A 23,970-nucleotide genomic window follows, 5' to 3' on the forward strand; every position below is an offset into this window, starting at 1 on the left:
TGCTCCCATGAGATCAGCTAAAGCTTTGGAATGAACCGAGAGATGAATGACCTGAGGGAGGATGTGAGATCACCTGTCCCAGTGCGAATCGTGTTTCACTCTAAACCAAAAAACAGACATGAAATGACGGAAGGAGCCATTTTCTTGTGCTAGTTTCTGTCTGACAGGAAAGGCAATTCTCAGCGCATTTGTGCAGCTCCTTCTTGGAAGCCGCGCACATCCCTGGCAGTGTGTGTGCTTGTGCACAACCATGTGTGAAGTGTTAAGTGTGCGTGTGGGGTGAACGAGAGGAAGAGAGCGAGAGAAAGAGAGTGAAAAACATAAATAATTGATGATAGATACCGCTTTGCATCTGCTGGCTGCAGCCATTGAGTTTGTTCAAAGTAGCTATTGATGCAGTGCCTTGCTAAATCAAAGCATAACCACTCCTTTATTATGACCTCATTATAATAACTTATAACGCACAGTGCCTTTAAAGGAAGCACAAATATACATGTCATGAAATAGATTTGTTTTCAATTTGAAGAAAAGCATCAATTTGGGTGGAAGCCAGAATGGAGGGTCAAAATAGTGACGTTAATTAACTGCCCGTTTGTTTGTCAAGTCATTGAGACTTGTATAAGTTATAACGTGTGACTTTATTGTCTAAGTTCTGTCTCCGCCTCCCCCAGGAGCCTTATTTTCTCTGTTTACCTCATTAAATCTTTTTTTTTTAAAGATTCTTTAACTTTTCTAGCGTCGCTTGCCTTTTGATTAGCCTGTAAACAAATGGAGGGGTGGGTTGACATCTCCCAAGACCGTGGCCCTCTTTTGTTTTGATGCTGCCAGTGTTGCCGTCCCCCACCCACTCTGACAGGACTCGAGTTCTATTCCCCAAAGCCTTTATTCTCGCTTGTTTTCCTTTTCTCCCCTCCTCATTCCCTCACCCAACTCCGACCCCTCCTCCTTTCTGCCTTTGTTAAAGACAGCCCCTCAACCACTCCTCTCTCTCTCTCTCTCTCTCTCTCTCTCTAACACACACACTATCTCGCTCGCTCTCTCATTATGTGCTCATCCGTTCCGCTGACTGAGGGTTGAGAGAGGAGCGCTCTGGAGGGGAGTGCTTGGGCAATCAGCGACACACCGCTGGTGTTTTCTTCATCTTCAGAAAGATCTGAATGACAGGAGCGGATTTGTCCTCTTCATTTTCACCTACTTTGCCTCTCTATGTAATACCGCGTCTCTCCGACCGGCTTCCCTCAGTGACTTACCGCTCCAGTCGGCTGAGTGCGCTGACACTGGGACCACTACCTGCTGCCTGGGGGATTACGCGCGCAATGAATACTCGGAAACTCATTTGTTCTTTTGGCTGTCAGTGACTGTTGGATCCCTGAAAGGAGAAAGCCCATCCTTGAGCTCACGGGGGGATTGGACGCCTGTGGGAAGTGTGCGTAAAACAGATAAAAATCCAGAAAGCAATGAAAAAGACTCGGCAAGTTCTTTAAATGGAAGAGATGAAATTAACCTCTGCCGTCACTTTTGTCACCATTCCGGGGGAGGGATTTTTCACCGGAACACATGCAGTGGAAGTCCAACAAACCTCGTGGGGCTTCTGTGGCGGCTTCTGATCGCGCAGGTTTTTGTCGCTCTCTTCATGCATGCGTTGTTATTTAAAGCCTCTGTGTTTGGCCGCTCATCTGTAGCTTCTTGGGGGTAGAAGACGGCTGCGCGGCGACGAGCCACTCAGCCCCTCCAACTTTTTCCTACTCGGACCCGCCTCTTCTGACCGATTGCATACTGAGAGCACCATCTCCGTGGGGGGGGACGGCTGTTCATCACCTCTCTGAGACCGTCCTGGAGTATTAAAAAAGGCAGGAGCAGCCAGCACGCAAACCTCCGCAGCATATGTTTTACCGACACACGGACAGCTGGTCTCCAGCCGTCCCACCTATAGATCCAAGTTGGTGAAAGGGTCGGGTTTGGACGGATCTCCCATGCTGTGCTCATATATCTCTTCACTGTGACACGAGCACGCGGATCACAAGCCAAAGGATACATCGCAGCAGCTGTGAGTTAGAAGCACATCAGGCAAAGTCATTGCTCTTCAGAGAAGTGAATCTTTACGAGCCCCGCACAGGGAATGCGCAGGAAGCCAAAAGCGACGTTTGGCTGCCACCTTTCAGAAAGATAACTGACACGTGTTGGAGGCAACCCCCACCTTCCCAGACCTGGACTTGTGGAGGATTCTTGAGGAACTGCCCTGTCTTTTAAGGATATACTGTTGGCGTTCGTGGATTTTTTCCTTGTGGATATTTGACATTCCAGACCTCCTCCTGTCGCTCTAATGTTTTAGGTGCATCTCACATTCATGCCAAACGCACACTAACATCATTTACCAGATACAATCTCCCATTTCAGTTCAGACACGTGTTTACACTGTAAGTATCAGCCACTTAACAACAATAGATCCACACATCCACAGTCCAGTAGTGTCTCTTTACAGAATGGAGTTGGTGTGGACAGGTGGGGGGCTGTAGGAGTCTCCATACGCTCACCTATTCTCCTGCTACAAATGGATGTTATTTCCTTTGAAAATGTGTTGCTTGGAAACCAGTGAAAGTTTGCCGCTGCGATTTTGCTATAAAAACACTTGCCGGGTCCCCGCCACAGCACACAGCTGGAACCGCAGCTGAGGGCGCCGACCATCACATATTCTCCTTTGGCGTTCGGTTTTGACCTCGTCCCCGTCCCCCTGCCCTCGCCCCGCCGCCATCATTTTTTCCAACGGGTCCTTGGGCACCCCTCGGCGCCCTCCTCGGCCCATCCTCTCCTCTACGCTGGAGGGGAGGGGGTCACTGGAGTGGAGCATGAGCGGGTGCCATTATCCCTCGCCACCGCCGCTGGATCAGGACCGCAGGTACCAACACAAGGTGTCCCTGGTGGTGCGCTACTTCATGATCCCCTGCAACATCTGTTTGATTCTGCTGGCCACCTCCACGCTGGGCTTTGCTGTGCTCCTGTTCCTCAACAACTGTACGTGGGTTCAAATCAGTGTCACCTAATGTGTACCCTGTTCCACATGTGCACATGTGACTTTTGCCATTAAAAGATGCACATTTTGAGAATAGCATGTGAAGGAAAAATCATTTTGCTAAACATCATCTAGATTTTCCTCCTATAAGACAAATTCCCAGTGAAACTGAGCTCTTTGCCTCTCATGACAGCCTTATTTGTGGAAGTAAGTGTGTCGGGACAGCTTAAGTTACAGGCTCCCTCCATCACTCTGTGGTGCTGTAGGCTTGCAAAATTGCCTCATATCTCCATTACAAGACTTGGCATTTACTTTGATGAAGTATTAAATGCCGATTAAATGCCTTTGGAGGATGAAAATTTGTGTCTTGGCCTGGAAAGAACCAACCCCCTCCCGTTTTTTGCTGCCACTATATCCAGCGCAGTCGCTCATTAATAGATGGAGGAATGATGTTTGTGTGGCCTAGTTCCTAGGCAGCGGACATGACAGTAGATGCGGACGCTTAAGAGAAGCAATCACTGAATCTGAGCTTTTGGTTCGTTAATCACAAATTCATTTGATTAGAATTTGTGCAAACGAATACATTCAGCTTACAGGTAGTTGGGTCATTTATTTGTCATTATGGGCTCAGGTATTAACCAAAAATAGCCATTTAACAATCATTTTGAGCAGCTATTTCCAGCTGCCAAGAACACACCTTCAGGTTTTACTTGTGCCTCTTGTACTGTGCTTACTCTGATTTATTCATACTCTTCCCAGATAAAAATACACAATTCCATGGAGTGTCTTGCAGGAGTAGTCTCTTCCTGTCCCTCTTCAACTCTTTGCTCTTTTCCATGCAAGACAACAATCACTTTGATTGAGAAAACAAACAGAAATAAACAATCAAAAAACAAAGCTGCGCCGCAACGGTGAGTTTTCACTGTTGGCATTTCTACCTCTAAGCATGGACGATCCTTGCCCAGTTGCCCCCCTCCACAGAGCCCTCACACCTTTCCATCATCTCTGTCAGTCTTCTCATTTCACTTGCCGCGTGTGGGTGAACCAGGAGGAAGGTAGTTCATTTGTAACCTTGTCGTGCTACCGAATCAATTTCAGCCAGGCGCATTCTATTAGAGTTAATACAAGCTCAGTTAAAGAAGGCCAATCTTCACCCCTCAGATGACCGAGTGAAAAGAAATGTGTGCTGGGGAAATTGATGAAGTGAAAAGTGCTCTATTATGCTGCCAAGAGCCCCTGCCATGTCGCCACAAGGACAGCTGGATGTGATAGTGATAGTGTCTTTATGAGTGATGCGTGTGTTGGAGAAGGGTGTTAGCACCCTTGGATGCGATATTTGTTGTTGCCATGCGGTGTGAGGAACGCCAGGTACGAAATCCCCCTTTAGACCCCTCTAGCACCCACCAATAGTCCACTCACAGACACACTTTTTCATTATGTATGGCCATACATCACCTTCAGCCAATGGGAAGGTGACGCACATACAAAGTAGCCAAACGGGCCCATCTCTCCCTGCACATGGTTAAATGTCACAGTCAGACACATATTGATTTATGGAAGATATAGGGTGAATGATGGCCATGTTGTGACATTCACACAGGCCCGTGACTTCTTGCAGGCTTTGCCCAGTGGAGGGAGAGATGGGAAACCCTGATATGGTTATGGAAAGACCTTATCTTGTCCTTTCATTATGGAAATACCTATATAAAAAGGCATTCAGCCTCCCCACCACATTTCAGCTCACTTAGCACGTCGCATTTTTGCGTCGGGATCTTTCCAAGTGGCGGAAGCATCTCTGTCTGCGTTTAGAGGCGCAAACAGGAGACGGGAAGTACAGAGGTCGTCTTGCACACGCTCCTTTATGCTTGTCTGCATTTTCAGCCCGACTTTCTTTTAAATGTCTTTCCGAAATCCCCCCCAGATGAAAATCAGTTACTGTCTTCGCTGACTGGGAAACAGCGTCGGCAGACACTTCATTATTTACCTCTAGCAACAGCCTCGGCGCTCCCCGCTCCTCATTTTTCGCTCTTACCCACAGTCTCTCTCTCCATCTTTCCCTCCCTGAAGCACAAGCTGTTGACAAGCAACAGTAAATGAGCCTAAATTTAAAACTCAACTGCATCATGGGACACCATCGGGTATGGTGTAAGTCCTGAGAAAGGTTCCTGATGGGGCTCCGGGAAAACGCGTTAGCGGGATAATTGATGTGATGTGTTTTATCTTCCTCATTATACCACACAGAGCGGATGTCTTGGGGGATTGCTGGGTATCCACAAATCCCCTCTAAACGTTTGTGCTCCTGTGTTTGTTCAGTGCGGGCAGTTGTGATAGCTCACCAGGGTTCTGCCTAGTGTGAGCCAGACAGCTGACTTGACCAGAGCGAAGAAAGTGGTTTGATGAGGTCAGGTGGCGTTCTGGCGGCTTGCAGCATGTTTTCAAAAGGTCCTTTTTCTTACTATCAATCAGCCTGTGAAAAATGGGCGGCCTGTTTTCTTGGGGGTGTTGCTGCGAAAGGTGGCTGATTTTAGACATTTTGGGGCGGGGGTGGGGGGTTGGTGGGATTCACTAACATAAAAAAGAAACAATGCAACCTGGCAAGGAAGGCTTGTTACGTGTGTCACTCACACACAAGAGGCAGAAAATTTCTCGACTCACATTTTGCGTTTTTATTGATTTTTTCATCAATTGTCCCAAATTATCTCGATATTTGTGTAACGGCCGATGGTATCTGGATTCTTTGCTTCTCGGCTCTTCTAGTGTGGGTTTTTGATGGATTATTATTATTCTTTTGTTATTGCTAAGTTGAGAAAGTTTAGCAGTGCGCTCATAATCGCTGAAGAAATTGTCCAGAAAAACTATCATGTCATGTGACATCTTCACAGAACCATAACAGAACCATAACACTTTTGATTTATTTTCCATGCACTTGATGGGAGGGGAGGTGGGGGAAGGGTTTTGATTTCACTGCTACAGCTACAGTATTTCACCCCACGCTGAATTCCAAACGCGTCGCCAAAGCAAGCCTCCTGTACCGTGAAGTGTGGTACGCCTTCAGATCTGAACACCACAGAATGCTAAACCCAGACTGTGCTGTTACTGCTAAAATGTACTCCTGCAGGGCCCAGATTCTCCATTACAAGGCTATAGATGGCAACTCCAAGGCTATGGACCAAACGCGTCTGTTTTTACGGCGCCTCAATTACTCGCCTTTTACTCTTGGGAAGTCCTCGAGCGTCGCCTAAACTAAAACTATTTTCTCTCTCGTTTTCCCTTTTATCTCTTGCAGATAAACCACCTCACTTCACGCCGGCGCAGCCTCCTGATGGTAAGTCCTCTGTGTTTTCTCCGCTCGTCTTCATTGACCACTGCTGTCTCGTGTGAATGCATGGTGTCACCCTCCAATAATGACCTTGGATAGCAGATGCCTGCCTTTGAAGTGGACGGCCGTCTGTCTGCCGTGCCAGATACGACAGCATTTAAAAAAAAAAAAAAAATCTCCCCTGGAAGGTTGGTATGACAGACACGTGGCCAGCTCTGCTCAGGGCTTTGATGTGAGGAAGATCTTTTGATAAATTGATTTGATCTGCTCCGCACTGCTAGTTGGACTGATGTTCAATACCTGTTACCACAGCAGCATTGACATCCATCTGATGGGGTTTAATGGGACAATAATTACCCTTTTCCTCGGCTATTCCATATTCTTTGGAGCTCCTGGGAGTTTGTAGGCATCAGTTGGAGAGCTGATCTTCACCTCGTGTTTTCTCATCCCAAATTTATACAATAAATCTTTTCAGTAGGTTTACCCATTGTTTACAGGGCAGATAACATGGGCTTTTAATTCTCAGTAATTTGAGGAAAACATCTGGTTTTCAAGCTGCTGCCATGAATATTTATCAGAGGCAGCCCGATGTTTGATGGACTTTGCCAGTGGTTTTCTGCTCACAGCCATAACAGCACAGCACAAGCAGCGCTGTGGACTCCTACTAGCTCCAAAGGTGTTCTGTCAGCCCGTTTTTGTGAAAGCTACAAAGTTAAGGAGAGAATGTATTTAATGATTCCAGTCGGCCAGCTGAGGCCGGGGACAAAAGGCCGCAGTGGGGGTTTGAATGTGTGTCTGGTAATTGCTTGCTTCGCCACCATGTACTGTACTATGGGCCAGTTAGTACAAAGACGCTTTTTGTAATAGATGTCACCTTTAAAAAGAAAATAAGAAGGAACCAATTAGCAATGGTTTATCGTGATTGGTTGGTCGAGTTGGGACTCTTTGACATCGGTGCAAATCAGCTGAGTTATTTTCACTCCAAAGTATAATTGTTCTTGATTGGAAGAGTTCTCAAACGCTCCGCAGGTTGACCGGAGTTTTTCTTTGTGGTTCCTCTAATAAAACCGGGACTGTGTTCGAGAGCAGAGCCACAGTTTATAGCAGCTATTAGTTTTTTCCTGACAGGTGATTAAGCCTGATAGATCTCTGATTGCTGGTTTGTGAAACATCTATTGCTATCAAATCTGTGTCTCCGCGGGGAATATAGGATGTGCGGGCAGTGAGGCGGGACTTTTCTGTCCTTTTCCTTATGTTAGTTTTTGATAGTAAAGACGACCAGGGCATCGATTGAGCCGCGCACTTCCCCACTTTTTTTTTGCTTTTTTGCAGTCTGCCGGGCCCCTTTTGTTTCTGCTCTAGTCAACCGTTTAAAAGCTGCTGGTGGCCCTTAATTACATTTCCAATAGTTCTGAACGTTTTCCATCAGCACTTTGCAATATTTTAATATATTGCGGAAAAAAAACAAAAGGTAAATTCCGCGATTGATGGGGCAGGTCCTCCCAGTGGGATATAGTTTCTTTAGGTCATTTAAAACGGGAGAGATTAGTGAGGCAATTACCGCGGCCAGCCCAAATATGTCTGAAAGCCTTTTTTTTTTTTTTTGGAGACATGTGGTTTTAGTTTGGGGGTAGAGGAGCAGCAACACCAGCGGAGGGTTACTGAAGGTGTGTCCATTTGTTTTGAAATCAAGGGACTTATTCTTATTCTTAACTTATTCTTACCCCCCCCAAGTATTTCATAACAGGAAATTGCACAGTAAACACCGAGAAGGCTGCATTTTTGACAACATAATTTGTCTCTCTACTGCTGCTGATTTGGCATCCTAATTAGCACCGGGTGGCTTTCTGCAGAACGTGTAGGAATTTGTCCTGCAAATGTTGGGCACATCAGCACGGCTCAAAGATGATGTTGCCCTTTTTGTGCCACAACACTGCAAACAGCTGATGGGTTCTCCTCAGCCAACGACATGTAATCGCCAGTCACAATTGTGCCAAAAAGTCACCAAGCAGTCTTTAATTAGGTTGTTCCACTGAAAGACTCAAAACAGCCGCTTGGCTGAGGCTGCTGCCATTATTGCTGGCTGTCTCCTGATAATAATAAAACAGTTGTTGACTGTTTGGCCAGTGTGAGAGAGCTTACAGATTGTACTGCTTGAGGAGTTAATGTTGGACTTTGGAATGAGGTTTGTATAAACTCTAAAGGAAGTATTCGATTTCGTCCTTGTTAGTTCTCGTAATTAAACAATGACAGAGAAATATTCTTGGTTCAGTAAATACAGTCATTTGAGTTTCAGGATGAACGGAAACTCCTTTGGAGTCCTAATTCCTGTCCAATTAGTGTCCACGGTGACTAAATACTGCCCCAATAAAATCCAGCAGAAGTCCAAAGAAATCCCAATAGCTGAAACTGAATTAGAAAAAAAAAAGCCCATTTAATGCATTTTTCTCCAGGTCTTTCAACATTTTGCAGCCATGCGACCCAGGATACAAGCGGTAAGAACATTAGCCAGAGGAAACAGCTCCCCGCCGAGCTCCTCTGAGGACTTTTCTTGATAATGTCAGAAGGGATTTTCAGGTGACAGGTGCCAGCCTGAAAGGTGTTTTTCATCCCACCACTGCAAAATCAACATTCGGCTCATTGTCAGAGCCTTTTGAAACTGGTGGCTAAACAGCATGCTGCAGTTTAGGCCCCACCCTGAAGCAGGAACCAAAGCTGCAGGAACCAAAGCTGCACTAAATGAGGTGCTTTTATACTGTACCACAAATGATCAATTTTCAAGAGGAAATGTTCCTTTAAAACAGTTAGGGTTATACATTTGTAAATTTATATATATATATATATATATTATGTCTCCTCCCCCACCAACAACCCATTTTGTGGAGATCCACTCCATATGAACGCTTCAATTTTGCACTTGCAGGCGACAGGGCTCTCTCAAGGATGCTCTTCACTGACAGACAAAATAAAAACCCAGGACCAAAGTGTGGTTTCATCTGAAATGGTGGCACACCGGGGATAAAAATGGCCAGCACACTCGCATGCAATTTCACAACCGTACTTCATCTTCAAAACGGCTGCAACACACTCAACGCCTCCTACATCAGGGAGGGGAAGGTGCACGCAAACGCACCACCTGGCTGTGATTTATCCTGTCTAGGCTTTTCCCTCTGTTCTTGACAATAAGCCTGTCAGCCAGAAGAATTAATTCTGATTCCTCAGCCTATCTTAATTAAATCATTTCACATGATAGATTTTGCACAATGGAGGCAAAATGTCTAACTCATCTTTTAGGTGCAGCGGGGGTGCCGGCTGGAAAAGTCTGACATGGGCACGCGTTGCCTCAGTTGTCAGGTTTTTAAAGAAAATGGTCATTAGTTCGCTGTTTTGGAAGCTTGTGGGGGAGGAAAAATGTTTGGCTGGCCTTGACTTTATCAGCCGAGTAAAGGTTGATGCTCTTTCAAAGTACACAGAGTTCCAGAGCTTAACTCCGTCCACCCGGTCGGGGTAGTCTGTCTTGTTTTTGGGATGGAAGCACAGCAGATGGTTGCGCAAGTGTCTCAACATCTCAGTAAGTGCTGGTCCTGGTTTCTCATGAGCCAAAGTGAAAAGCAGGGGTATTGGACAAGTCCTGTCAACCTCCTTGTCTAACCATCCGTCACAGAGAGCAGCTCTCCGTACACGTCCTTCCCTCACCTCACCTTCACTCAGTATTGATCCTCAAAGGTAGGTAGAGAAAAATGAGAGTGTGATATAAAAAGAGAGGAAAAAGTGAAAGCGTAGCACTTTCCCCCCCCCCCCCCCCCCATAAGGTGGAGCTTTTTTTCTTTCTTTTTTTTGACGTAGGCCCAGATTTTTGATGCAGGTTAATCCAGGACTTTGGACCTTTGATGCGAACAGACAGCATTGATCTGTAGCAATGATCTGGAAGCCGTCAGCCGACACGCCCGATAGCCATGTCTGCACGCTGCCGCGCAGAGACTTCTTAGCCTTTGTTTCCCCCCTACCACACATCCTTTTTTTTGCCATTCCAAGCACTGGGGTTCACATGGTCCAGCATACTTTGATGTGATTCATTCTTCACAAGTATCAAACACTAAAAACAAGGACCTTCAAAATTAAATTGGAAAAAGTCGTTTGCTTATTTATTTATGGGCAGTTCGTTCTCACAAACAAATCACTAACAAATCTGCTAAATATGTCAGTTGTTTTGGACGGGGTCTAATTATGGATTCATTAATTATTCACGTTTATCCACGTGGAGATCCACACTACAGAGGGCACAAGGAGAGCTTTGCAGGCTCTTTTCGCTGGCGTGTTTGCAAGGCAATGAACATTTCAGTCCTTTCTGAGAGCACTATGTGGAGGACGATGTAATCTGGAGGACCTTTCATGACAATAGCTGAATTGCCTGATGGAAAAGGTGCCTGGATTCAGTATGAGCTGAGGTAGCATTCAGATTCAGCTGCATTAAATAAAAAATAATGGGGGGGGGGGGGGGTGCTTTAATGTGCCAAATCTGTAGAAAAAATGTAGAAAGTTGTTTTTATGACTATCTGGAGATGCATTTCAGCAAAAGTCACGAAAATGCCATTTCCCTGGGCAACCTAGCGCCTTTACACAAAAACAACAGCCTTTAATGTTTGATAATCAGAATATCAATAAATCTAAACTTTCTGAATGAGGAGGGGACCACGAGGTAGAATAAAAGGTGATCTACATGATTTCCCTTTGACTTAATTACCAGTTTCTAGCTTCTTGAAGCCCTTCCCAGCAGTGCCCCTTCCATCCTAGCTCACGGCTGTATATTAGCGGTAATTAGCATGTAGAATGGATAAATATAATATAATATAATTTAAATATAATATATAATAGAAATAAGTGAGCTCTCTCCTGCGCTGTAAGGCCAGTCAGTCAGTGAACGCCTGGGTCTGTCTTATTTGTGAAACAGCAAGTTATTTTAAGTCAGTTTTCGGTTCCGCTTTGGATTCTGATGGGCAGGCACTAATTTAATTGTCGGGCGGCGGTGTCAGAAATTCACTGTGCTCAAAACTGTAACAAGTGCATCAAATTTCATTGTCAGGTTGATAATTATGGGAGTCTAAGTGGCCTGTCAACGCATTGCTGAGCAATATTATTTTGATATCCAGCTGTTAACTATGTCTGCGTCGCAATCTGTGTTTTACTTATTAAGAAGCCGAAGGAGCAGATCCTGGGCTGACAGCATCCAAGCTATTCACGTGCATGCTGAATAGTTTGGGTTCGTTTTTTCTTTTCGCAGAAGCAAAGTTTGCTGTCAGGCCTCGGGAGTTCATCGCTCAGTTGCCGTCGCCGATTCTGAGATACAAATGTCAGCGCGCTCCTCCTTACCCACTTTTCAACCTTTGGCTCTTGTTTTTCTTCATTCAGCCGCAAATGCTGTTTAGAGATCGCAGTTAAACAAAAGTATCCATGTGTACATGGACTCCCAGCATGCACCACTGCATCACACTACAGTTCGTGAAAACTGAATTGTTTTGTTTTCTCGTATGTTTCTCATTCAAAGGGGGAAAATCAAAGTATATGATTGTTTGTAACACTATATTGTGCTTTTAAGTCTTCAGCAAAACAATAACAGGGTTACATTTGTGCACATTTGTGCCCCAAAAGGGCACCACATTTTGTCAGTGTTTTGCCTCTCTCAGTTTCTCAATTTTAAACCATAGATGTTTGTGCTGTGTGCAAACTGCAGTTATTGAGCATTGCCATGGCAACCAGATGTGCAACCACATCGTGGGCCAGTGCTTTGCTGTCGTAATTCCGCTCACACTGCACTCGTGCACACAGAGAGGCGCCTATTTGGCTGCCACCTTATGCAGTGGGTTGCACTAACTTCCTTTTTATTTCCATAAAAAGCAAAGAAAAGAAATTGAATCCTAATCCCAACCTATTTATGGTTCATCCAAACATGAATGTAGCGTGACAAAATTAAACCAAATTTTGTGTGTGGAAAATCTCTAATACATCACGCACACACACCCACACACAAACAAACACACTCACTTTTTGCTGCACAGATCTGTGTCTACGTAGTTTATTTGTTAGTATTCACATGAGTGTGTTATAAGCTGCACATCTCGATTACAACGTGACACACCTATATTTAGGATTATTTGGAACAAAAAACCCACACAGGCATTAAATACGTATGGGCGTTAGAGAAGAAATTACACGCTTTTTTCCCTTAGCCAAAATATTCACACATGCATTCACAGTGCAGGTAACAAGCACACAACAAAACAACATGGGGAAAACAACATAGCATCTAGAAGTGCGAGAGACAACGACGGGAAAGGTGAGTAATATCCGGTTACGTCAGATCACCTTCACGCAGCCAGTTTGCCGTTAGCTACCTGGTTTTGACGAGTGTTTGGTCTCTGACGTAATCGGCCAGTGGGGATATTCTCAAACAATACCAAGGTGAAAACTTAGTCATTAAATGATTCTACTCCAGCTTGAATAGTGGGACAAGGACATTAGTCCAACTAAATAGCCTGGCAGAGCTTTAGCTAAATTTTGGATTAACTGTGCACGGGAATCTATTTAGTAATCCTCTTGGAGCCATCAAGCCTGTCTGCTTGTTTGAATACATTCATTTTGCATTTGTTGTCTGCTGAATTTAACTTTTTGGCAATAACATCCACGTATATATACATTTTCTTTGTGTGAGTAGATCATTTCCTCAGGCGCCATACTAGGGTCTTTATGGTCCCAGTGTATGTATATTTTAAACCTGATTATTCAACAAGGCTGACCATCATTCGCCTCATTAATCCAGGCATAAAACAGCAGCTCGGTGTCTGTGTGTGTGTGTGTGTGTGTGTGTGTGTGGTATTTGTATTTGCATATGGTTTTGTTCACATCCTAACTTTACAGTGTCCCAGGTTTGTTTAGCGTCACACCAAGCATGTGTGTGTGTGTGTGTGTGTGTGTGTGTGTGTGTGTGTGTGTGTGTGTGTGTTTGACAATGAACAAATAGCCAGAGTGTTTAGTATTCCAGCACCCTCACACATCTGCTCGCTTGCTGATTTCCATAATGAAATTTAGAGTGAGAGAGATTGGGGAGGGAAACAGAAACAGAACAAAAAAAATCACTGGCAATTTAAACAATTTAGTGTGTATGATGGAGAAATACAGGTATCACTGTGTGTTTATTGCTAGCGTCTGACATGTAAACGTGCACCTGTGCATATCTTTGTGGATGTAAGTTCCCGAAACTCTTAGAATATGTGAGTTTCAGCACTGTCACTGTGGGTATAAAATCAGAAGGTGTCAAAGGTGCTCTAGTAATAAGTGCACAGATGGACTGTAGCGAGTGTCCGTGTACCTGCTCCCCGCTCAAGTCGTGTTGCCTCTCCAGTCTCAGGCAGCTCGGTTCACGCTGAAACTCCATAATTAGAGCTTGATGTCACTGAAGGCAAACACCGTGTGTGTCTGCCTGTGTGTGTGTGTGTGTGCCCTTTGGGGGTACTGCTTCTCTAAACTTTAGGAAAGTTTCTTAAAATGATATCTGGTGCAATCTGTTGTCATGGTCAGGGCCTGAGTCACACTGCTAAAAGCAATAAAAGCTCATACAGGAAGGATAATGTAAAAAAACCCATTAAATCTATAATGAGTTTTATTAAGAGTGGATTTAGTCATATTAACAGAGAAGTTTCTACTCAGCTCTCTCAAAGTGAATGGGCTGAGATGCGGAGGGTTCTGGGTTCAAGCCCCGGTGCGGGCAATAATTTGGGGTATTCTACTTGTAGGGGGAGGTGCCAGAACCCCTTCAGAGCGCCACTGAGGTAACCTTGAGCAAGACACCAAATCCCAAAATGCTCATATTGGGCCCTGGATGAGTCGCCAGCTCATCCAGGTTTACCCTGTCTTCCTCCATATACAGCTTACAGTGAGTAAAGGACACCCGACCCATTACAACAGGTGCTTAATTCACTGTGGCACTCGACAAGAAAAAGGAAAAAATAAATAGAACAGTCTGAATATGGGTCCTAGTTGCAGGTAATCAGCCTACGCACCATGTAAAGGCTGCAGCCACAGTCTACAGTGATGAAGTCCAGCATTACCCAGCTCAAAGATAAACAGTGGGGTTTAAGCTTCTAATCTCATGATAAATAAAGAAGAAACATAAATCAAATGAAAGATAATGCTTTCTTTTATTACTTATCCTGGTTGGGGCCATCCAGCTATTTCAGCACAGGCCTCCTTTGCAATATTTTCATGGAAATTGTAATAAAAAACATGGAGCTAAAAATCAAGGGTGAGCTTTAACATGTCTAGCAGTTTATGAAAGACAGAATAATATATTTTGGTATGAGTATGGGCCGATAAATCACTGGATTGACTTCCTTAGAGAGAGAAATTGAATTTTTAAAGATAATATGCTGTATTTCTTTTTTTTTGCTTTTGGTTCTGTCAGAATTATACCCCAGTGTTATTTCCCTGACAACTAATACACCTCTAAGCCCACAAAAACACAGCACATTGCCGACCAAATTGTTTTACGTATGTACCTCCAACAGGTTGAGTAACAGGCGGGCGCTGTACATGCACCCACACTTGATTGTTGATTGTCTTTCAATTCAGTGGACATCTCTGTCCGTCTCGCTCTCTCTGTCTTTGTCTCCTTCGCACACACTCACAGGGCATTCAGTGTAAGTCTCTCCGCATGTGATTAGAATTAACTGTGGCATTTCCCGGACAGCTCCCCTCTTCCACATCCGTCTGCTGCAACTTTGCCTGCAAAAATGTTTGGTTTTTTTTACAGTTTATTTTGCGCGCCAGTCAAACTTTCACGTGGGAACCATCACCAGCAGGATGGCACATTACATCTTTAGCACGGTGGTTATTAAGATACACTCGCTTTGGGATGGAGCGTTCATGTTCTCCTCGTCCGGTTGTCGTATCTCTCTCGGGGAAGACATTTGCAGCAGTTTAATCTGTCGTGTTCGATAGATTGAATCCGTGTTTAATCAGCTGCGTCAGGGGAAAATATCGGCGGTTTACCAATTGCCCGCCGCACTTCATCCCGATGTTTTATTTCTTTTCGCCGCGCACTTTCTTTTTTGTAATCCTTTTCTCTCATTTCTCTCAAACACTGCCACTGCTACTTGCTAAAGTAATCCCCAGACAGAGGCAAGCCGGCACGCATGCACGCTTCCAATCAATGCAAAGACCCCCAGCTGCGACCACTACTGTACGTATCAGGTGCGTCTGCGGGAAATCTGGTGAAGAATAAGCCTCTTTGTGTGCGTGTTTAATTCCATGAATGTGTCTATAAATTGCTGCTGAGTGTTTTGGTGACTCGGAGGAGGGAGACAGGAATGAACTGTGAAATAGCCGTTCACAACCTGCGGGTCATGACCCCAACAAAGTGTTTCAAGATTTAGCCACATTTTCTCGTCCTTTTGAAATATATTTGGAATCCCCTCCTTTAAGAGGGCTTGTTTGGGTTTGTTGTACCCTGTTTTTTTTTTTAAATGGAGCTTCAGGGATGCATCATATGTAGAGATCTTCCCTCACGTAACCAACCAGAATGTCCAAGGCACAGTGTTCACGACATAGACTCCAGTGCACACTGGTGTAACGGTGGTGGTTTCCGTAGTGACTCAGAAGTGGCGGTACATGAATTCCTATATATCAAATGACTACTTTTAGAAACCTGCTTTAAACCAAGCTTATTGAGTTTATTTCATCCTTGAGAAGCTTTAGCCGCCGTTTGGTCTGAGGCAAGGATGACTCTGCTCTAAAGTAGCTCCAAAGTAGCCTGACGTAAGCTGTCCACTGCAATGTTCCGCTGTCACCTTTTTTCAGACTCCTTGACGACTAATGAGAGAAAAATGGTAAAAGAAGGAAGACGCCAAAGAGGGCAGAACTAAAAAAACAGCTCAAACGGAAGCCCTTTTAACCCTTTTCCGTCATGAGAAAATTATGTCATCATCATTCAGAGATGGACTCGAAAGGAAACTTTCAAGTCTTTGATTTATTCGCCTCAACCGCCTCCCTCTGAGGGCACATTAGCTTCGAGGCCAACACCTTCCCGGCCGCGTGTCTGCGTGCAGACCACCCCTGCACCTCCCGCTCTCACTGATATCAAAGGCCAACAACATCAGCAAGAGACTTTTGATAAAAGATCAAAATACGACCCCCCAAAAAGGGGTTATTTCTAACGTTGTGGACGTAGGTGTAGCTTCTTAGTCAGATGTAAAATTGGCATGTTTTTTCATTAGGGGGGGGGGGGGGTCACATGCAGACAAAGTCGTGTAGCACTCATCAGTCCCCAGAGATCTGATCCAATGCATTTCCTCTAGTTCAAAGAGAGATTTTTATGTGCAAGCAGAATCACCAGAAAGAATGTGCAATTACTTCAGGCCCCACGCTGTGTTCATCTGATGTCGTGCTAAGATTCAATCACTTCCCCCTCCTCCCTACCCGGTCCATTATAGCGAAGAGGACGTACACAGATTGGTTTGGATGGTGAAGTGACACTTTCTGCTCCTGGTGAAGTAAGACGTATTGCTCCTCTTTATCTTAATGCTCTTCGCCCTCGCGTAAGCAAGTGGGGTTCTAGCGAGCGTTGACATTTGCATGGCCCACCTGTGCCGCTCTTCCCGGAGCCAAAACGTCTCTCCACTTCAGGCCTATCTGGTAATATTTGTAATTTGTTTTTCCTGAGGAGTCGGACAGATCTATCTCGAAATGGCCCCCGAGAATTAACACACGAGATTGAAATCTGTTTGGAGGAAACCGCGAGCGGGAGCAAGCGGATCACTTGCAGCTGGTCCGAAACTGCGTTGCTGTATATCATAATCACGTTTGGGTGGAGGCTGTCAGGCTCCAGCGCAGGCGCCTGAGCGGGGTCCTTCTCAACAGCGCAGGCTGGGTGCGAAAGCGCATTTTGGCCTTTAGATGACTCCACGGGTCAGAAAACACCGGGTCAGGGGAGGCGGACAGCCTGGGTAGCAAGGCCTAATTGCATTCAACACACACACATACACACATTGGTCCTGGAGCAATATTTGATTAGTCACAGCAGTCTCCCTGCAAAAGACGTGATATGGTGGTTTCGCTTCAGGCGCCGGACACACACACACACACACACACACTCACATATGAGCGCAAAGATAAGCGATACACACATGCAACCACGATCGAAGGGACATCTAACAAAGATGATCACTGATGCTCGCTGACCACTTCCCATATGCACGGAAACCTGCTCAGATTTGGTGTTTTTTTTGCCCCGCGCACACCCACATGGTGTAAACAGCAAAACGTGACGAGCTCCGTTCCAAGGCCGGCGCCGCGCACAGCTTAGAGCGCCGTGTTTGCCTTAGAAGGGATCTCACCCGGGTGAATTTTGCAACTGGCCATGCATATTTTATTGGAGACGCATCTTTGAGGGGCTTTGTGTTCTTTGGAAGTCAATTCTGCGTCATTACACATGAACGCGTGGCGGTCTTGCCTCCATCCTCTTTTGTTCTGTGATTGAACAAAGGGCAATATTCATGCGCCAAATAATTAAAGTCTTTAAAATTGCAGACGTGAACAATGGAGATTTTCTTCGCCACACGGCAACTCTAACGTTTGCACCTGAGTCAGGTTCTAAAATGAGCCTGAAAAGGATAAATGCATCATACCTTGATCTGCTCAAACACTGAAAGTCTTCAAACAGTCGCGTTTGTGCACGCTGGGCTTTTGCTTTCACGTTAATCATTTGAGTAGCGCAGCTTTGTTGTTGGTCCTAACTTCGCCCACGGTTCTGGAATTAGGCAAATTGAAAATCTGTCCACGTTTTAAGTTCCCTGGGTTGAAAAGGCAACATCCACGGCCCCTAAAATGCTTTCTCCTTCGCGATCTTGGCCATTTCTATCCCCGAACACATTATGGTAATAGGCAGAGTCGAGGGCCGCTCTGTCAAAGAGCTGCTGCTGCTTTTAGAGGGAGTGTTCAGGATCATCAAGTTTTAATGAGCCAGGAGAGAAATCAGCACACAGACATCGCACACTTTATCCCAGCACACTCCTCTGAACTATACATGCAGCACTCAGGTGCACCTCTGCTGTCAGCTGCTTGACTTTACTTTCTTTGTGCTTAGGGGAAAGGCTTTCAATCTACACTTTACAGTTAGGGTTGCAGGTAATGGAAACAGGATGATCAGAGTCGTGTGTTTGGACTGTAAAAAAGGAGAACTGGCTCTACAGACAGGTTGCTCAAGCACCTCTCCAGGCTCTGTCTCTTTTTTTGCCTTTTTTTTTAAGGAGCTGCTCCATTATCAACGATAAAAACTTGCAGATTGATTCCTGCATCATTGTTTTGGGTTTTTTTGAAGTTTGAAGACGTAGGCACCCGCATTTGTTTCGGTCTGTTTGGACGAGGGGCCCGCCGGGGATCATAAAAACCGGGAGACCACATTATAGCATTAAAGAAGCATTTGAGATCCGATCGGATGGATTTGGGTCAGGACGGCGGCAGAGAGGACAATGTCGATACAACCACAAAATACAGATTGTTGAAGATTAAACCTTTTTTGGGGGGGGGGGGGGGATTAACTGATGTGACTCTGATAATAAACAGCTCATGGCTTCATTTGATGCACGGATCCTTTTTGACACCACTCTGAGAATCAGGCTCGGGCTTAATTTCCTCTTTAAATTGGCTGTTTGGATGGAAATCTTTTGAAAGGCAGATCAAACACAACCGAAACAGGGTTTAATTCCTAAATTAGTCTCAAGATATCGATGATTTAATTAAAAGCAGAAAATCCTGCTGAAACCTTTGTTTCCAACAGTAGTTAATAAATGAGATGTTGAGGGACGTGGGTTTGCTTGTTTGAAGATCTGATGAAATTCCCCCAGCGGCGATTATCTTTGCAAGACAGACTTTGAGAAATACTGAGTATTTATATTCTGGTATGAGGCCTTTTTTGCATACACCCCTGTCAGGGTCTGATTCGAAAAGCTATATGGTTTCACATTTACACTGACGACGGAGGAAGCAGAGCCGCGCATGTGTGAGCAGAGGAGACCTGAATGCTCACCGTTAGTTAATTATGGCAAGCGAAGGTGACATATGCAGCGCAGAGTCCTACATGCTGATGAGTCATTAAGCTCGTGGTGTTGAAATGTTTTTCCTTTGGGAAATTGCCTTTGAAAATTCTAATTAAGCCGGGAAAATCAGCAGACTTGGATGTGTCTGTTTCTCAGCCCCGTGCAAGTGATAGCCCGGTGCTCTGTTGCCAATAGTTACTTTTATCCAGCCGCATGTAATATGTGTGCAAACATATGTGGGCGATGGCATAACTCACCTCCTGTCTTCCTGTGACACTTGGAAATCTTTACAGATGTTTAGAGATGATGAGACAGACACGAGCCGCTGGAACAGCGCGAGAGGCTGCGCGACTAAGCTGGGAGTTTTTCAATATTTCAAGTCGAAGTCGACACGTGCGACGCGCCCCCCCCCCCCCCAGTTTCTGCCACATAAGCGAAAGTAGAGATTCGCCAAGAAGCTGCAGCAAATAAAACTGAAGCCCTCATAGAGTATTCCAGAGAGGTGCACAACTTTGAACCACCGGGGAAAGATAAAGCACTACTAATTGGAGCTTTTTGTAATGTAATTATACCTTCACTCTTCGTGATAAAAACGTAATTCTCTTGGTGCTATTTACCATCTCATTTACACCACTGGATATCATGTACTGTGAGAATTTGACATAATTGCGCGGAGACACATTTTAGACCACTGTGTAAAATGCCACACCTCTTCGGGCCTGGAGGAGCTGACGTGTTGAGGGAGTATAACAAATAGGAAAGTTGTTGGCTTCCTAGATCGGAGCGTTTGCTCTCCTTCAACTTCTGATGAGCAGTTCATGAATATGCAGTGCAGCATCAATTTAAATTAGGACACGCAAATTTATTTTGCATTAAACACTGTGACTGTCACAAAATGCAGTTGTTTCCTTTGATTTTTGCACATCTCGGCTGCATCCTGTCCAGATTTCATGCACAAGTGTACAATCAAACTGAATCCCTTCCTCTTAATGCAGTCAGGGGCTCTTTCCTTAAAATCAGCATTTCGGGTGAGGCCCCTCAAAACAATGGCCGCCAAATCCCAGAGCAACCAGGAAGCATTCAGCCCGTCGAGAGATCGAGCCTTCTCCTGCCACCTGGGGTCCACCATCGTGCGTCTGCACCACCACCAAGCAGAGTAAAGCTTTACAGTAGCTTTACACCTCCCAGTGACTCACGCTGGAATATGGAACCAGCAATGGAAGATTATGTGTGATTGAGGCTACGTTGCATAAATTAATGCCATTTTATTTCTGTCACTCACACATTGCGGATTAAAAATTGAGTCTGTTAGTGCCAAGTTTGGCAAGTTACATCTGTGGACTCAGTGGTTAATGCAAAAGTCAGGCTTTTAAGCGTTTTCATCTGTATTTTTCTGCACTTCTGGGGCATCATCACGAGGCAAAGCTTATCAGACTATTTTTAGACAGGGTGCTGGGAAATGTATCAATTATTGAAGCCTGGTTACGTACGTCTGTGTGAGTGTGTGTTTGCAGATGTGTGCCTGTGTGTGTGGGTGTCCAGGAGGCTGTAGAAGTTCTGTGGGAGACGAGAAAGTTGGTGTAAATATTAATAATGAAGAACTGAAGTGTCAAAGAAGGAGTGAAGGGTGCAAGATGGGTAGAACTGTGTGTGCACGTGTGTGTGTGCAGGGGAAGGGGGGGGGTACCTTCAGTTCTTGTACCTGGGGTGATAATAACTCAGTCCAACACCTTACTGACACATTTCTCAGCACTGACACTTCACTTATTCGCAATATTGGAGGAGCCCTCTGGAGGCGGATGACTCTGGATCTGTTTGGTCTCTCATCTGTGATACACCCTGAACCTTTATCTCCGAGTGACAAACTGTAGCATCAAAATGAGCTAATTTGATTTCTGTCTTCTGTTCACCTCTCATATACTTGAGCCGAGTGCTCAGGAGGGATCTTTAGTCTTCCCACTGTGGTAAATACTAAAACAAGTCAGAGCTGAGACTTAGCTGAAAAAAAGGCGGCTCCTCATTTTGGTGGTTTTTTTGCCACTGCGTGTGCTGTGTTTTAACGCCTGTCACATAAAGGGTGATATGGGCCATTCCTGTCAAACTACAACTTTCCAAAATGGCAAAAAATGGCAGGAGCGTGTAAACAGTCTGGTTTCAAGACGCTGTAGTGTTTGGCATGGCACACGACGAGACAATGGACATGAATGGAAACTCAAGTTCAAAAACAGGGCTTTCTCTTCCATCATCTGGCTTAATTTCCTCCACATTTTGGTTTATTATCAACCCCGCCCGGCTGCGATGGCTGTCTTTTTTATTTTGCTCAGGAAATGATGGCTGTGATTTGTTCCTGACCGTCTTGACAGATCCTAAACACTATTTACCGAAGTGTAGGTGGATATTAGCAGATGCAGCGAAGCGAGGAAACCGCGTTGGCCGCGTCCTGCTTGTGTTTGTCAAGACGACGTCCCCGCATGTTAAACTTGATTGGGTATAATTGGCAGCAGTTGTGAGAGGGATTTGTTTTTTAGTGGAAACCTCCCCGGTGCGTGTCGGTGAATGTATCAGCTCTCGCTATTTACACGCATCAGGGATCTTTCTTTGAACGCCACCTCATTGCATGCACACACAAGCATGGGGCAAAGGTCAGATTCCCACCCCCACGTCACCTCTCATTACTTCCAGGATGTAAGTGGTGTAATGTGTATCTGAATACAGATGACTAAGGCTGAATATAGAAGAGTTGCAGCTTTTAGACACACACACACACACACACACACACACAACAGCGTCTGTCCAGTCGCAAACCCTCCAACAAAACCAGCTGGAGATTATCAGGGGGGAGGCGATGGTCATTGAACTATCTGATCCATCCCAACCTCATGTACTATTCATGACGACCTTTCCAATGACCCTTCTTCTTATTCACCCCTAACACACACACACACACACGCAGACGCACACGCCTTCTTCAGCTTATCTTCATCACTGGGCGTCCAACCTGTGGCCCCATCTAATTGAGGTCCATTTAATCTAGGCACTGTTAGCACATTTGCATCATCACATTTGCAGTCAATAATGCTCATCCAACACATTAATAAATGTTAGTGGGAAGGAAAAGAACCAGTTCTTCCCCGAGAAAGAGAAACAGAAAATTAGCACTCTGTGATGCAGATTTGACAACAAATCTTTGGAATTATTGAAAGCAAATTCATTTGATGACCACCGTTTGTGAGTTTTTGAATGTGAACCGCTTTGATTCGTCAGCACAAACCTTTGTATATAAAGTATATAAAGATTCGGATTACACTAAAACCTTTTTTTCCCACCCAAGTGAATCCATCATTTGATTAAGAACCTGTGTACAGATCTGCATCATTTCCAGTAAGGTCAGTCGGTCCTTGGGTCGGTCACTGAGAAGCGTAATTCACCCAGATTCATCCATCAATTAGTCAATCAATCTTAACTTAATTGGATTGAACGGGGTGACACCCACTTATTTTGATTAAACTCGAACGCACTCAACAATTTATGTGTTGTTGTTGTTCAGTGAAACGAATTGCCTGCGTGGTGCTGGATGCAGCAACCCAAAGTGACTCACGGAAACCGCCGCTAATGTCTTTGTATCCCCTTCTGCCGCATATGTAAATGAAAAAGCTGCATCCATAATGGACCCTTGGGTTTCAGCGCTGTTGTACCTCACAAAACAGTTGTTACCTTCCATATCTTACCTTCACAGATACGCATAATTACTCTCTGCGAAAAATATACATACCCGGCAGCATTTAGCATATGAATAAGCCTACATTTAGCATAAACGATTCAACTTAATGAAGTCTGGCGCTGCATTTAGAGAATCTGATGCAATCTAAATTTCAAGGTTGTGCAAATATGCAACTCCAGTGACAAACTCTGTATTTGCCTTTTTTAGGGCAGGAAAAGAAAAAAAAAATCCAACACGTCACCTTATTTGTGTCCTCAGGTTCCATTGAATTACACAATGGGGAAAATGATCTAGCCACAATGTGCGACTCATGAAGGAGTTCCCATGATTCCATTGCTGTTGACATAATGATCGCATCGGTACCTGGAGCATTTCAAAGCTGTGTGTTTATGACGTTAGCTGAGAGAGTTTCATTAGTATCCCTGAACTATTGTTTGGGTTTTTTTTGTCTTCATCTCAGATGGGAATGATGCAAAAAAAGAATATTGCTTTAAATTACTTAGAATATCTCGAGAAAAACAACAAACTAATAGGCAGATATTGTTTGTATGCTGCCCTCTAGTGGCTCAATAGTTGCTCCTGGAGCCCAGCTGTTGGGTGGGCCAAAGATACCACATTCTGAGATTCAACATTGTTCCAAACAGCCAGTTAAGTAGAAACATGACAAGCAGCAGAGCTTAATTTTATCCAATTCATGTGACATTTTTAAGGCATATACTTTTGTTTGATGCTTAGTTTTATTGGCTATATCGATACTGACCTGCTATGGGCAAGTATTGATTCTGTTGCCGCTGTCCCTGGATTGAAATGCAGAGCCCTGGGAAACTGCATT

At 44.8% G+C, this 23,970-nt stretch overlaps 1 protein-coding gene across 9 annotated transcripts in view; it reads left to right on the forward strand.

Annotated features, from left to right (window-relative positions):
* Nucleotides 1–23,970, forward strand: part of agrn (agrin) — a 199,016-nt gene that overhangs the window by 70,258 nt on the left and 104,788 nt on the right. For 7 of the 9 annotated variants that reach the window (XM_057039710.1, XM_057039704.1, XM_057039706.1 and 4 more), the window contains one exon: nucleotides 6,297–6,335. In XM_057039710.1, coding sequence (XP_056895690.1) covers nucleotides 6,297–6,335 — 39 coding nt within the window. Of the gene's footprint in view, nucleotides 1–1,044; nucleotides 3,013–6,296; nucleotides 6,336–23,970 lie in introns of those variants that run through there. The other 2 variants (XM_057039708.1, XM_057039713.1) reach the window with 2 other exon arrangements.

This window comes from Takifugu flavidus, chromosome 8, assembly GCF_003711565.1.
Source record: "Takifugu flavidus isolate HTHZ2018 chromosome 8, ASM371156v2, whole genome shotgun sequence".
NCBI lineage: Eukaryota > Metazoa > Chordata > Actinopteri > Tetraodontiformes > Tetraodontidae > Takifugu > Takifugu flavidus.